The sequence below is a fragment of the Camelina sativa genome, chromosome 9 (assembly GCF_030686135.1).
Source record: "Camelina sativa cultivar CO46 ecotype springtype chromosome 9, ASM3068613v1".
NCBI classification, from domain to species: Eukaryota; Viridiplantae; Streptophyta; class Magnoliopsida; order Brassicales; family Brassicaceae; genus Camelina; species Camelina sativa.
The window spans coordinates 43,209,881-43,224,369 of NC_141888.1; the positions used below are offsets into that span (position 1 = coordinate 43,209,881).

At 33.9% G+C, this 14,489-nt stretch overlaps 1 protein-coding gene across 1 annotated transcript; it reads left to right on the top strand.

Moving 5' to 3' along the window:
- The first annotated feature begins 9,050 nt into the window (after positions 1-9,050).
- Positions 9,051-13,263, top strand: LOC104714805 (endoglucanase 6). The gene is made up of 8 exons (XM_010432272.2): positions 9,051-9,554; positions 9,782-9,994; positions 10,101-10,301; positions 11,127-11,216; positions 11,310-11,474; positions 11,576-12,209; positions 12,299-12,367; positions 12,453-13,263. The coding sequence occupies exons 1-8, from the start codon at positions 9,363-9,365 to the stop codon at positions 12,743-12,745; spliced, it is 1,857 nt and encodes a 618-aa protein (XP_010430574.2). The 5' UTR covers positions 9,051-9,362; the 3' UTR covers positions 12,746-13,263.
- The last annotated feature ends 1,226 nt before the right edge of the window (positions 13,264-14,489 follow it).

The following is a 14,489-nucleotide window of genomic DNA, read 5'->3' on the forward strand; positions in this document are numbered from 1 at the left end:
GCCGGATACCACAACGTGGCACGGTTAAACGACGACGTCGCAAGGATCACGTGGCGGGGACCACAAATTCGGCTGGCAGGTGGGCACGTGCGATCATGTGCACAAGAGAGACATCTCTCCTTCGCCTTGTGAACTCGACACGAGTCCTTGTTGTCTCGCTGAAGCCTGAACATGGAACGTTCGATGGGCTCTCTCTCAGCGGTCGTGGGACCTTCAATTATTCGACGGTCAAGATCGAACACCCCCCCTCGAGTTTTGTTTCTCGTCATCTCGCGATAGTGTCGGTCAGTAAATTCCAAACGACTTACATTACATAACCGATCGAATTTTTAAGCCGACCGACACACTTTGATTACCCTACGCGTCCACGTGCATTCTCGTTTCTAAACCCGTCCATGTTTCGTTTCTCGTAATAATATTGTATTGCATTAGTGATTCTCTCGTGGCTTTAATTTAAACTATTTACTAACCAAGTAACCAGTGAGATTAATTTATTACTCGCCGAATTTGCGACAATAATGTCGGTTTATATAACTTTTTGTTGATACATCGGGAAAAAAAATGTCATGTGAGATTTCAATTTCAAGAGAAAAAAATGTCATGTGAAATAGTGATCAAATATTGTTGCCAGCGAGTAATTGAGCTTAAAATTTATATAAACATGCTGCCAATTTTGTCAGAATTAATCTTCACATTAAACCAAAAAAAAAAACTTTAAACCGAGTCTAGAACGTCTGTTGTAGGTGTGTGAAAAGAGATTGTGAGTTCCCATTGTTTTGTAACCTCAATAATCAATTGACCAAAAGAATAAATGGCAAAGGGGGGAAAATAATAGTAAGTGCAGACTTTGCGTTAATAACAACCTAAGTTCCAGTAAGTAATATTTTCTATTCAATAATAGGTCTTACGGGTCTAAGTGTCAGCAGCACACTGGGTCTGAGTGTCTTCCTCTCTACAATTACAAGAAAAGAGTTAAAATAAGATTAAAAAATAGTTGTTCTCCGAAAATTAACAGATGAATTTAAATTACTTACTCGGTCTCAACGAAGTAATCAAAGAATTCAATCAAACTGAAAACCATCAAATCGTCCTTGGTAACTTGCGTGAGCTGGTTAATAAAGCCCCTTACGTAGCTAAGGCTATCCTTACTTACCAAGGAAGTGATCAAATATTGTTGTCAGCGAGTAATTGAGCTTAAAATTTATATAAATATGCTGCCAATTTTATCAGAATTAATCTTCACATTAAACCAAAAAAAAATAATAATAATAATTTATCAGAACCAGCTAGTAATGTAATCATATGAATTATTATTGACAAGATTATCGGTGATCCATGCATGTTATGATCAACTATTATTATTGTTATGTGATTTACAGTACATTTACAGTGCATCAGTGAAAATGATTAGCATGCAAAGAAAGAATCTATCATCTTGCACGTATTTAGCTTTCTAGGTCAACGTAAGATCAAAATTAAATTAACCAACCAGTGTAAATTTACTTAAGATTCTTCGAACACTAAAAGTCAGCCAAATACTCCCATGTTAAAAAATCAAAAGTCAACAAAATACTACATGATCACTAACATCAGTATAATGCATATAGTTAAGTTTATATTGTGTCAATAATTGATAAAAGAGTATTTCTTTTGTATATTCTTATGGGTACTGACCAAAACAATTCATTTTGATTCTTTTAATATAATCTTTGTAGTGCCCACCTTAGATCCTGATTTGATATGTATTTATGCCAAAGCAATTGTGGATGTCTTTATCACAAATACCAAAATGAATTATTTTTCTTTATATATAGATTTTGTCTTGAAAATCACCAATCGTATATCTTATACCCCGTCCATTCCATTCTATTCAATCTCAAAATTATGTGAACATTGACTGTTATGTATAATATAAATAATGACGTTACAAAGTAATTTATGACTTACATTTACAATTTTGTATAACCGATACATTTAATGGCAATAAACAACATATATATATATATATATATATATATATTGTTGATAAGAAGATATATAGGCAGTGAATGGTGACTTTCTAATTTGCGGAATTCAAAATTTTTTTTACGAAAAAGCAGTTCAGGTCACCAATCACAAAATAATAGGTTATTTGTGTTTTTCTAAAAAAAAAAAAAATACTGTTGTGGTTTTTTTAATTTACATAGTTAAAGATTCTCATAAATAATTAACTTTTCAAATGTGTTTTTTTTGAAAAATAATAATTTACTTCGTTATTTCTTCACAAATTATGAAACAAAAGATTTATTAAATAAACAAAAAATATAGTCAACTTTTTTTGACAAAAAAAAAATTGATTAAATTATAGCATATATATTAACTAAAATTAACAAATTTAAAAGGAAATTATAGTTTCCATATAAAGTAAATATAAAATAATATTATTTTAAATGTTGCTAAATTTTATAAAAAAATATTACTTCATTATTTTTCACAAATTACAAAATAATCACTTATAATATAGAAAAACAGATCCAAAAAACTTAAGTCAGTTTTAATCAAAATATATTTAAAGTTATGTCATTTAAAATGTATCATATCTATGTTAACTAGACTTAACAGTTTTACAAGTACACTATAGTTTCTTCTATAATAAAATTATTTCTAAAAGATGTATTTCTTCATTATTTAATACACAAAATTTTACATGATTAAAACTTTGGTTTTTAAAGTTCATCAATTATAAATAAAAATGAAAACTATTTCACTAACAATAAAAAATAAATTTACATTTATAATTATATTAATATAATATATTTGTTTATAATGTGTAACTATAATATGTATTATGCACCGCTTATTGTTTTTTCACCAATCAAACATTATTTTGTACCGTTTATTTTGGAATAACTGCATTTGTCCCGCAAATACATTTGTCCCACACGACTTACAGTTAAACCATACCGCATTAGTAAATTTTTTTTCTCGCATTACTAAATCCGCGGTTACCATGCGGACCTATAGTTCTAAAAAATATAGTTAGTATTGTTTTTTATATTATGTTTGTTAGTCTGTTCGAGTGAACTAATGGAGGTCGATGTGGACTGGAAATACTACAGCTATGAGCCTATGAGGAAGCTTCGGATTGAACATTTCAGTACTATGTAGCTTAGTCCTTTTCAGTACTATGTAAACTATGATTCTCGGTAAAAAACTTTAAACCGAGTACCCAGAACGTCCGTTGTAGGTGTGTGAAAAGAGATTGTGAGTTCCCATTGTTTTGTAACTTCAATAATCAATTGACCAAAAGAATAAATGGCAAAGGGGGGAAATAATAGTAAGTGCAGACTTTGCGTTAATAACAACCTAAGTTCCATACAAAAACATAACAAATACTGTAATTATAAAAAGCCGTAACAAAAAGAAGATAGGAATAGGTGGGGAACGAGAAAGATAGTGATATTTGTTTCCGTGATTGGCTCATTGTTCACGTAGTACTAATCTATTCTTATACATATATAATCCACCTTGAAATACGCTCATCAGCGCAACTTGTACTTATATGTGTTTTTCAATTGAATAGTGGATTTTTTTTTACAATGCAATCATAAGAAAATAAAGTATATATTTCTAAACAATACAAGTGAGTGACATTTGAATTATGATACGATACGTAGTCCATGCTTCAATCGCGGAAATCATAACCTCTTTTTTGGATTATTTTTGACATATATACTTGGTGGAAACATGTGATTGTATCTAGCTTTCTTTCAATTTTTTTTCTTTTTCTTTTAAAAGGTGTTAGATATTCGGTAATATGGACAAAATTAGGTATACAACCGGTCTGCTGCGGTATGACACTATCACAGATTTTTAGAATGATCAAGTCATTAAATAAAACCTACAAACCTTTAAAGCCCCTAAATCATTTACAAAAATTTAATCCCATAAGTATATGATTATTAATTATTAGTTATGTGGGAAGTGTAATTCAAATATATATATACACGTCTACATCTATATGAGCATAGTTATACTTACTTTTGTAGTAGTAGTACTTTAAAAAGATTGAAAAAAAAATAACGAACGAGAAATTTCTAGGAATGAGTTCCCCGCAGATCATGGATGGAGAAAAGCTGGAAGATAAAAGCCTTAAAACCTAAGGGACCTGCTGCCATTAAACACTTGGACCCCCATTGTTATTACCAAAACTATAGATATTTATTGCGTTTGGGGCGTTTCAAACGCACGAAACATTTTTAGACAGCTACTTTTAAGTTTTAACTATCCAAATTGAACGCGTCCAAAGCCCTCTACTACAGGACAATCATGTTCGTTAATGTATTGATAAGGTTTACCGATAAAGTTATTGTGCACACAATAAGATACGGGTAGGAAATTAGTTCTGCGCATGAACAATCATTGTAACCCTTTGAAATGTAAAAAAAGCTTTTACGTGGTAGTCAAGATATAAAAAGGGGTAATCCACATGTGGTTTTTCAATATATCGTATGCTACAAAATCTGGTTTATATTTGATTAGTCTATAGACACTTTGCCTAAGCTTGAGAATATTCTGATATGGGTTTGGTTAGGGGAAATGGGCAAAATGTAAGAGAAACAAACATCAAAATCGTAAAGAGATCTTTAGTAGGGACACGTGTCTTTTACTTCGCACGTGTGAAGTCTTGTCGGGCTCTCAAAAGTCCGTCCTCTCTCACCTAAAATTTTATTTTTTTTAGTGTATTGTTGTATCACTTTTTTTTTTTCTCTTTTTCAAATCGCTAAAAGAAATGGTTATTTAGTAAGTAATGTAATTATTTGTCTCCCCCCAATAATTTGATCATTTGGTGTTGCTTGCATGCGGGTTAATATGCCCGTATAGCTGGGGACCTCTTAATTAGTATCGTTTTTCATTACATCGATCTATAAACTATTAATGCATTTGGTGATGGTATATCAAGTGATCTCATCAAGTCGTAAAAAACCATGTTAATTCGGACTAGAGAATCGATATGTGAGTTGGTTTAGAATTCTATTTAAGTATGGTTTTGGTTCAATGCTTAAACCCTAATGATTTACATGGCTTTCGCAAGAAGGAGCGACATCTCGAAAAGGAGGGTCACGATCAGAAGATACCATGCATACTAAAGTAGTTTCTTATAGGTGATCTAGCTTAAACCATTTTCAATCACTTGCTATCTGTTAATCCCATAACAAGTACATGTGTGTGAACACCCAAAATTTCTGCGTGTCTATTATAGAGATTTTTCATTTAAAACAATTGTCTATTAGTTAATTAATTTGAATTTCGCGGTTCAAAACACACATGGGTTCAAAACAGTTGTCTTAACAAGAACTCTTGATATTGTTACATTGGGAACATGTGATACGATTTAGTTTATTAAGCTACTCAGAAGGTCAGAATTTGTAACTTAATAATATATAGTTCATACTGGTTACCGTTATGCTATCACCTAATTCAAATCAGAGAGAAAATATGTGTGTATTATAGTTGGAAATTATGACTTTGTTTATATTCGAAGTGGTCGAAATATAATATTTCCCACTCCGCACCATGACTTTTGATAGCATTCGTGAATGTCAAACCTAATAAAGTAGTAATAAAAGTTATCACTATATGCTATCTAATCTATTTACATACTGGAAATAAATTTAAATTTTATTACTATATATATATATCGTTCAATAAGTTGCTTTTATTGCTTTCACATTCCACCTATTTATCTATTATTTTCAATTGACAAAATTCCACAGTTTATTATTTTTTGTTGTCAAATAAGTATTTTGTTTTCAGCCTATTAAAATGTAAAGATGTGTATTATATTGTTTCAAACGGTAAGCTCAAAACTCTATGAAATGTTTTTTAATATCGATAGTATTACTCTTCTTACCACAAGTTATTGTTCTCATATATCAAGCTATGGTAATTTCAAAGATTAGATGTCATACCTAATAAATTAGAAATGTAACTAGTTAACGACTAATGTTTTTTGTTTTGCATTTTGTATAATTACTAAAACAGCAGTATAGTAAGAACAAAAAAAAAGAAAAAAAGAAAAAAACAGAAGTGACTTCTCCAATTTGACTTGCCTAAATTATTTTTTGACATGTACTAATGTATGCTTTACGTATTATCATGGACAGACAGGTCGTTATTATATGTGTAGTTATGCACATTTCTAATTAAGTTGAAGATACAACTCAGATTGTTTTTTCCCACTGATACAACTCAGAATTGCTGTTTGGCAGCTACAAAACTATCAGACAGACTCACACAAATAGAGTTTGAGTGCAAACTAATATCACTTCAGTTAAAACCTACAGCAAAAGTTAATTGTTTTATCGTTTCTAGATCTAGACATCAATTACTTTGTATATACGACCGATGGATAAACTGTATGGATATCATCCCAGAAGTCAATTTAAGACCCTTTGTTTGTGTATTCAGAATAACCAATTTTGATTGAAATCAAATAGAATAACAAAAAAATTATGTTTTAGACGCACAAAGCAAATCAGTCGACTATTGTAAATAAGTTTTACTCTCTTTAACGTTTTTTTTTTTAAATATACCAGCCTTTAATAATAGTAATCAATAATGATAAAAGAATGCAAACAAATAAAACAATATATCTTGTCATCTGAGGACATTCCCATGGGAACATATTGTTTCTCAAATATACATTAGTCAGGGATTAAATATTGATTACAGCCCCAAAGATATTACAGTACTACTTAATTATATATAGGCAATGGCTTTTTCGTTTTGGGATGTTTGACTGTTGATTGTCGATGGAGTCTCTGAGATGACACCGAGTAAGATCTTGCCACGTACGAAAAGGCACTATAACTTCGTTCGAGTGGTCGTTTGTGTTCTTTTCCCCCATATTACTGTGAAAACTAAAAAGCTCTCCCTATTTATTACTATTACTGTTGTTTGTAAGGATTAAACGTTTTTAATTGGTTGGGAAGTACAAAAGCAAGTGGGACCCGTTACCAAAAATACGATCACCTGAGTGGAACGGTGCCGTGGCCGTGACACAACCGGCGACAACTCGGTCAAACCGGAGAGCTTTTTGCCTCTTTGACCTTCTTCTTCATACGTGTCGTGTCAGTTTACTTTTCCAAACCGCGCAGCGCAGTTAAAAAAATACTACTAGTATATTACTATACTACTAGTTTTTAGACGATAAGAAGAAGATAAAACTTATATTTTCTCTGATTAAAGAAGCTAAAAAGATAAGATTATATATGTACGGTCAAAAGAAGAAGAAAAAAGCAAAACCTGAAGAAATTTCTCATTTATAAAAAAGAAAATGCATTTGCATTATAATAAAATATAAATAAAGAATAAAATGAGAAGATTTGTGAGAGATAGCTTAGGAAAAAGAAGAAGAAGAGAGAGAGAGGGGTAAAGTAGTAAAAAGAATGATTCGGCGGGAGACCGTTGATTGCGGTTGGGCGAATAAAGCCATCTGACAAGGAGGCTTGTCCGTTTTGACTCCCTCCCTTAATTTCTCTTCTTTTGTCCTTTTCTTCTTCTTCTACTACTACTACTTGTAACCACGTACGTATATCCCTACTACTCTTAAATTCAAAATACTACTTTTTATAATACTAATGTTCAATTACAATTTCACTTTGTTTAATAAGTTATATAACACGTTGGTAGTACTTACTAAAAACATACTACAGTAGTAGTTATATAAGGCACACTAATCAATTTAAGTAGTACTGTATATATCAGCTTATAAAGAAAACAAAATAAAGCATTAATGATACATAATTTGATTCTAATCTCACCTTAAGAGTGTTTGTTTGTTTCAACATGGCTTAATTTGAGTTGGATGGAGTTTTCTTTATGTGAATCAAAAGGTGTACTAGTAAGTAGTAACTAGTGGTCATTGATGGAAGAATTAAATAAAGAAAGAGGTGATGGAAACTGAAAATATTAAAAAGAAAAAAAAGGGAAGAAGAGAAGAGTGTTCGGTTGTCGGTTTGTCGGGTTAACCCACTTTGATAGATGGTTAAGCCAGAAGAAAACCAGATGTCAAAGCTGCTCGTCAACGTGTTTTCCCATTGTCATCTTTTACGTTACTCTCTCTCTCTCTCTCTCTCTCTGTTTAGCAATTTTACATCAACATTGCTCAGTCTCTATATCTATGTTTCATCTTAGCCAAAAATTCTACCAAATTACACTATTTTTTTTTTCAAACTTACTAATTTATTTTCATCTAAAATTCACAACTGTTCAAACTTAGTATTTTGAGAACTAAATGAAGCGTCTTAAAGTTATTAAAATGATACTACTGGTATAGGTTTCTATCAAAAAGAGGACCTAGCTTTTTTTTTTTTTTTTTGTAGTTGATTCCTGTATAACCATATAAACTGTCTACAGTATTTAGCAATGAAGTGTGCAAGGTTCTTCACGATAAGGGGAGTGGGGTAATAAGGAGAATTTACACAAACGCGAACAAAATCAGTTGGGCAAAATCACACCTTTATTCCTCGTCTTCACACTCACCATATAACGCCTCGATAATAATAGTAGTATTAAACTACTACTATTAATCTTATTAATTAATAATTAACCACTAATATATAAAACAAACTAGTTTTAGACAGTAGTATATATGGCCATTACTTTATGTGAATGTAAACACATTCATTTTACCACCTCGCCGCCCCTATATGTGAAAAGAGAGAGAGAGACGTAAAGATTCATGGGAACACTCACATGACTTTGTTCTTTTCATTTTTCTTCTTTTCTTTCTAAAAAAAAAAAATAAATCATTATTTTTCCATAATGTTTTTGTAATTACTCTCTCAGGAGTTCCTTTTTTTATATATAAAAAATAAACCAATTCACGTTACATCTTTAAGAAAAAAAAAAAGAATAATAACTGTTTTTGCAATTAATTTATAATAATTAATGCCGAAGACATAAATTTCCACCTGATTAATTAACTAATTAAATCCTCTTCTTATAAAAACGAAAATCATTGTCTTAAACGTATACATAGGTGATAATGTACATTTCAAAAGTTCGACCAACGAATTAAATAACTACTTAATAATAATCACACTCTGATAATAATAATAAAAAACATAATAATGAATGAAAAGGAAATAATAATAAAAATAATAATAAAAATCATTAAATGAAAGCTAACTGTCAAAAAAATTAGTGTCGCTTGGTACCTTCCTGCTTTCAGAGTGCTACTACTATATATCACACTTGAGCTCGTCCCTTCGTCTTCACAAATCCCTTCTCCCTTCTCCGGCGACTTTTTCTCAGTCTTATTATTTAGCTGATAATCTCGCCGGCATTTCTCTTCTTTAAAAAAGCAAAAGAAAGTGATGGGGTCCGTAGCTGCTGCTCTGTTACTGCTGCTTCTCTGTTTTCCAGTAGCTTTCTCCGGCCATGATTACGGCCAAGCTCTTTCCAAGAGTCTTCTCTTCTTCGAAGCTCAGAGATCTGGTGTTCTTCCTCGTAACCAGAGAGTCACCTGGCGTTCTCACTCCGGTCTCACCGACGGCAAATCAAGCGGCGTACGTCTCTCTTTCTCTCTTCTCTCTATATTTTGTATTCTCTGATAAAGACATTGTCTCCGTTCATCATATCTAAAACCAGACACGTTAACCCTATATATTTCGAGAATCAAACTCTTGTTTTTTTTTTTTTTTTTTGTACAATAGATCTGTTCTTCGTTCAAGACATTGTTATCATGTGTTCGTCCGGTTACCTAAAAAAAATCTTGATGTTTGTATATTATCAGGTGAATCTAGTGGGAGGTTACTACGACGCCGGAGACAATGTGAAATTCGGACTCCCGATGGCGTTCACGGTGACGATGATGGCGTGGAGCGTGATTGAGTACGGGAATCAGTTACGAGCCAACGGCGAGCTTGGGAACTCCATTGACGCCATTAAATGGGGTACTGATTACTTCATCAAAGCCCATCCTGAGCCCAACGTCCTCTACGGCGAGGTACTCTCTCTATATACTATTGCTTATTAGTATTAAATATTAATTATTATTACAAAATTGATATTGATTTTTTACGTGATAATTTATATTTGGATTTTTTTGTTAGGTTGGAGATGGCAACACCGACCATTACTGTTGGCAGAGACCGGAAGAAATGACGACGGACCGTAAAGCATACAGGATAGATCCGAGTAATCCCGGGTCGGATCTCGCCGGAGAAACAGCAGCCGCCATGGCCGCTGCATCAATTGTCTTCCGCCGCTCTAACCCTGTTTACTCTAGGCTCCTACTCACCCACGCCTATCAGGTAACTCGGCGCATTTTTTTTACTCTTTAATAAGCGCACGTTAGCATAATTAAATTACTTGACAGGCAGTTACGTTAAAGAAGTTGCTGCAGAAGCAGAACACATTAATATTTATTGCACTGCAGCAGAATAGAAAGAAACTAGAAAAATTAAAAAATGTCATTTTCCGCGCACGTTAGGCGTTATTTCGAGTAGTATGTATAGTAATTTGATAATGACAAATCTGAAAATTAAGTTTAACCGAAATTGTATTCTTTGTTTTTATTCTGACTGCAACCCCAAAACAAACAAAAAAAAAATGCTTTGAAATAGAAATATCCTCTGAGATTTTGCTTTAAATTACATTAGTCACCCAGGAGTTTGTTTAGCTTAGCTAGTGTGACACACTGTATTAAAACTCTTTTTAAATATTATACTAGTAGAATTTAAATTTAAATTATAGACGGCGTCGTGTCGTCTATCCCGTAAGTGGACCCCTGTAAAAAAGATGGATTCTTTGTAGAGGGTGGAAAAGAACGACGTCGTTCTCCGTCCATCACGGGTTTTTTGTGTTGTCTGTGTGACCTTGTTTTACAGATCTTGTAATTGATTTCAGCCGTTGATCTTAAATATTTCCATTTTCTCATTTTTTTTTGTTTTTTTTTTTAAAACTACGCACGTGCCTTGGGCTGTCGGTGCCCCATACTTGTAACAACTTTCCCAAAATTAACCTCTCTTCTAGATCAATACCACGAATCTACCACTACAAAACTAACCTTGTCTCCAGTGTTTTATAACGGATTTGCCACCCTAATTCCTTTGTTTATTTTTTGTATTGGGTTACAGTTGTTTGATTTCGCCGACAAATACAGAGGCAAATACGACAGCAGTATCACCATTGCCCAAAAATACTACCGATCCGTCAGTGGTTACAATGTAAGATCCGATAGATTTTGTAATCTGAGATTTGATAATTTAAGTTGCTTTAACAAATTTGTCTGATGTCTGAATTTGTTTCTCAACGATCAGGACGAGTTATTGTGGGCAGCTGCGTGGCTATACCAGGCTTCTAACAATCAGTTCTACTTGGACTACCTCGGTCGCAACGGTGACGCCATGGGTGGAACCGGTTGGTCCATGACTGAGTTCGGTTGGGACGTTAAGTACGCTGGTGTTCAAACCCTTGTTGCCAAGGTTAGTTAGCACAACAACCCAAAATTTTGTAGTTTAACCGGTTTGAAGACAATTTTTTGGTTTGATTCTAAACCGGGTTTTATCTTCTTTTTTTGGGACAGTTTTTGATGCAAGGCAAAGCAGGACGTCACGCGCCTGTGTTCAGGAGGTTTAAGGATAAAGCTGATTTCTTTATGTGTTCGTTGTTGGGTAAAGGCTCCAGGAACATTCAGAAGACTCCAGGTGGTTTGATTTTCAGACAACGTTGGAACAATATGCAGTTTGTCACAAGTGCTTCCTTCTTGACCACGGTTTACTCTGATTACCTTACTTCTTCTCGAAGCAACTTGAGATGTTCCGCTGGAATCGTCGCTCCTTCCCAGCTTCTTTCGTTTGCTAAATCCCAGGTTGATTATATTCTTGGAGATAACCCAAGAGCAACCAGCTACATGGTTGGCTATGGTAACAATTTCCCTCAGAGAGTTCACCACAGAGGCTCCTCCATTGTCTCTGTCAAGGTCGACCACACATTTGTCACATGCCGAGGTGGATATGCCACCTGGTTCAGCCGTAAAGGCAGTGATCCGAACCTTCTCACTGGTGCTATTGTCGGCGGTCCTGATGCTTACGACAATTTCGCTGACAGGAGAGATAACTATGAGCAGACTGAGCCTGCTACTTACAACAATGCACCACTCCTTGGTGTTCTTGCTCGTCTCAGCAGTGGTCATTCCGGTTATAGCCAGTTTCTTCCAGGTTTGTGTCTGAAATTGCAATGTCCCTGAGATTGAAGTTTGGAAATCAAAAGTAGTTTGCTTAATTTATTTTTGGTTGCGTCCCTGCAGCGGTTCCTGCTCCTGTTGTCCGAAGACCAATGCCTATTCGTAAACCAAGAGTGACTACTCCAGTCCGAGGTATGCTTCTTTCTTTTGGCTACATGTGAGTCTATGAGTGTCTATTTGAACAGCGGCTTGACTCTGTTGTTTACTTGTTGTACAGCTTCTGGTCCAGTGGCTATAGTTCAGAAGGTAACTGGTTCATGGGTCTCAAAGGGAAGGACTTACTACAGATACTCAACAACTGTGATTAACAAATCTTCTAGACCTCTGAAAAGTCTCAACCTTTCGATCAAGAATCTCTATGGACCAATCTGGGGGCTCTCGAGATCAGGCAATTCGTTCGGTCTACCCGCTTGGATGCACTCATTGCCATCCGGGAAATCCTTAGAGTTCGTCTACATTCACTCAACATCACCGGCCAATGTCGCAGTATCAAGCTACACTTTGGCTTGACCAAACTACAACTACACTCAAAGGAATCAGTGTGTATAGGTCGTGAGAAGAAGGAAGAAAGTCTTTGGTTTTCCCTCTGGTTTCGTCTTTTATCTTCATTTTTACTTTTGGGTTTCTCTGGGTGAATATAGAAGGGTTGAAAGAAGGGGTTGAAGAAAGGTGTGAAGAGACATGTGAAGACTCTTCAAAAAATTAAAGAAGAGTGAAAGTGCTCATCCTCTTTCTCCTCCAAGTTCAATGCTTTCAAAATTCATATATAAATATTTATTTATATATATATATATAGTGAAGAGAGAGAGTGAGGAAGATTAGAGAGAGACAGAGAGATAGTGTTTGTGAGATCTTCCTTCTCTTATAAAAGGGGTCTTGTGAGATATTGCAAGGATTGTTTTTTCAATTCCTTGTAGCTCAAAAAACATGTCTGTGTCTTTGTCCTTTTGTGTTTATCTTTTTTTGGTGGGTCTATGGCAGTTGTAAAACTCAACAACAGTCTTTAATGAAATGTGATTTGGTGGCAATCAACTTATGTTAGGTATTTATTTGTCTTCTACACATACATACATACAAATGACTGTGAAAGTTAGTGATATATACCAACAACTCTGAACCTTTCCTCAATTAAAATGTATATACAAATATCTTATGACATGATTTATTCGTCTTCTAAAGGTTGTTAAACTTTGACACATATCAGCAAATTTGACTTAAGAAATTGATCATCACTTGTAACGTTTTTCCCCAAGTTGTTTATATTTTCCTACAAGGTCGTTAACTACTAATTAAGTAGTTAATTACACCAAATCTATTTACCAATGAGTCGAGGATATACTCTGTAAATGTAATTATAAGAAACTTGAAAATTAGATATATACATATACACACTAAGAACTTTATTCACACAATGTATTCAGACTGAGAGGTGCTCTTGTTGGTGCTCTTCTTGGTGCTCTTGTCGGTGCTCTTGTCGGTGCTCTTGTCCTTTGACAATGGTTATGGTGTCTTCTTCTGGATGGCTAGTGGCTGGTGGCTGGATGGCTGGAGCAGAGCTGACTTGTAGGACTTGAAGCATGTAAAAAGATGAATTAGAATTATAAAATAAGATTAGTTAAAATAAGATTGAAGAACAGTTGTTCTCAGAAAATTAACAGATGAATGAATTTGAATTATTTACTCGGTCTCAGTCTCAACGAAGTAATCAAAAAACGCAATCAAGCTGAAAACCAGTTCAACGTTGAAATCGTCCTTAGGTCGCATTTGAAGAAGATAAATCAAAATTTTGATGTTAAATTGTTAGTGACTTGGTGGACCTAATGTATCACCTTTTTAGAAATATTAAATTCACTCTCGCTGCAAAACTAGAAAAGATGAGCAATCGATCGTACAAATTTGGTCCGACGAAATGTTCACAAACACCAAACATCTTGAAGTTTCCTTCTTACCTAGATTGTGAAAATATGATTCTCTTTGTTAGTCATGATCTTTGGATTCGAAATCAGCAATGGATTTTGAATCCAAAGATCAGAGATATGACCAAATCGATTCCAAATCAATATAAAACAAAATTGAATAATCGATTAATATAAACCCATATCCATCAACAACAAAAAGAATTACAAAAACGCATATGCAAAAACGATTTAGGAATTTTGAGAAATTGTTTATTTCATTGATTCTCTCGCTAATGGGAGAAAAGGTTACATATAGTGTTTTGCTAAACCGGCGAAACACAATTAAATAGCTAAAC

Excerpts from the sequence above, each read along its gene's own strand:
- LOC104714805 (XM_010432272.2), top strand. The coding sequence starts at position 9,363 with ATGGGGTCCGTAGCTGCTGCTCTGTTACTGCTGCTTCTCTGTTTTCCA. Across the intron at positions 11,217-11,309 it reads GATCCGTCAGTGGTTACAAT|GACGAGTTATTGTGGGCAGC; the intron begins GTAAGATCCGAT and ends CTCAACGATCAG. Across the intron at positions 12,368-12,452 it reads AGTGACTACTCCAGTCCGAG|CTTCTGGTCCAGTGGCTATA; the intron begins GTATGCTTCTTT and ends CTTGTTGTACAG.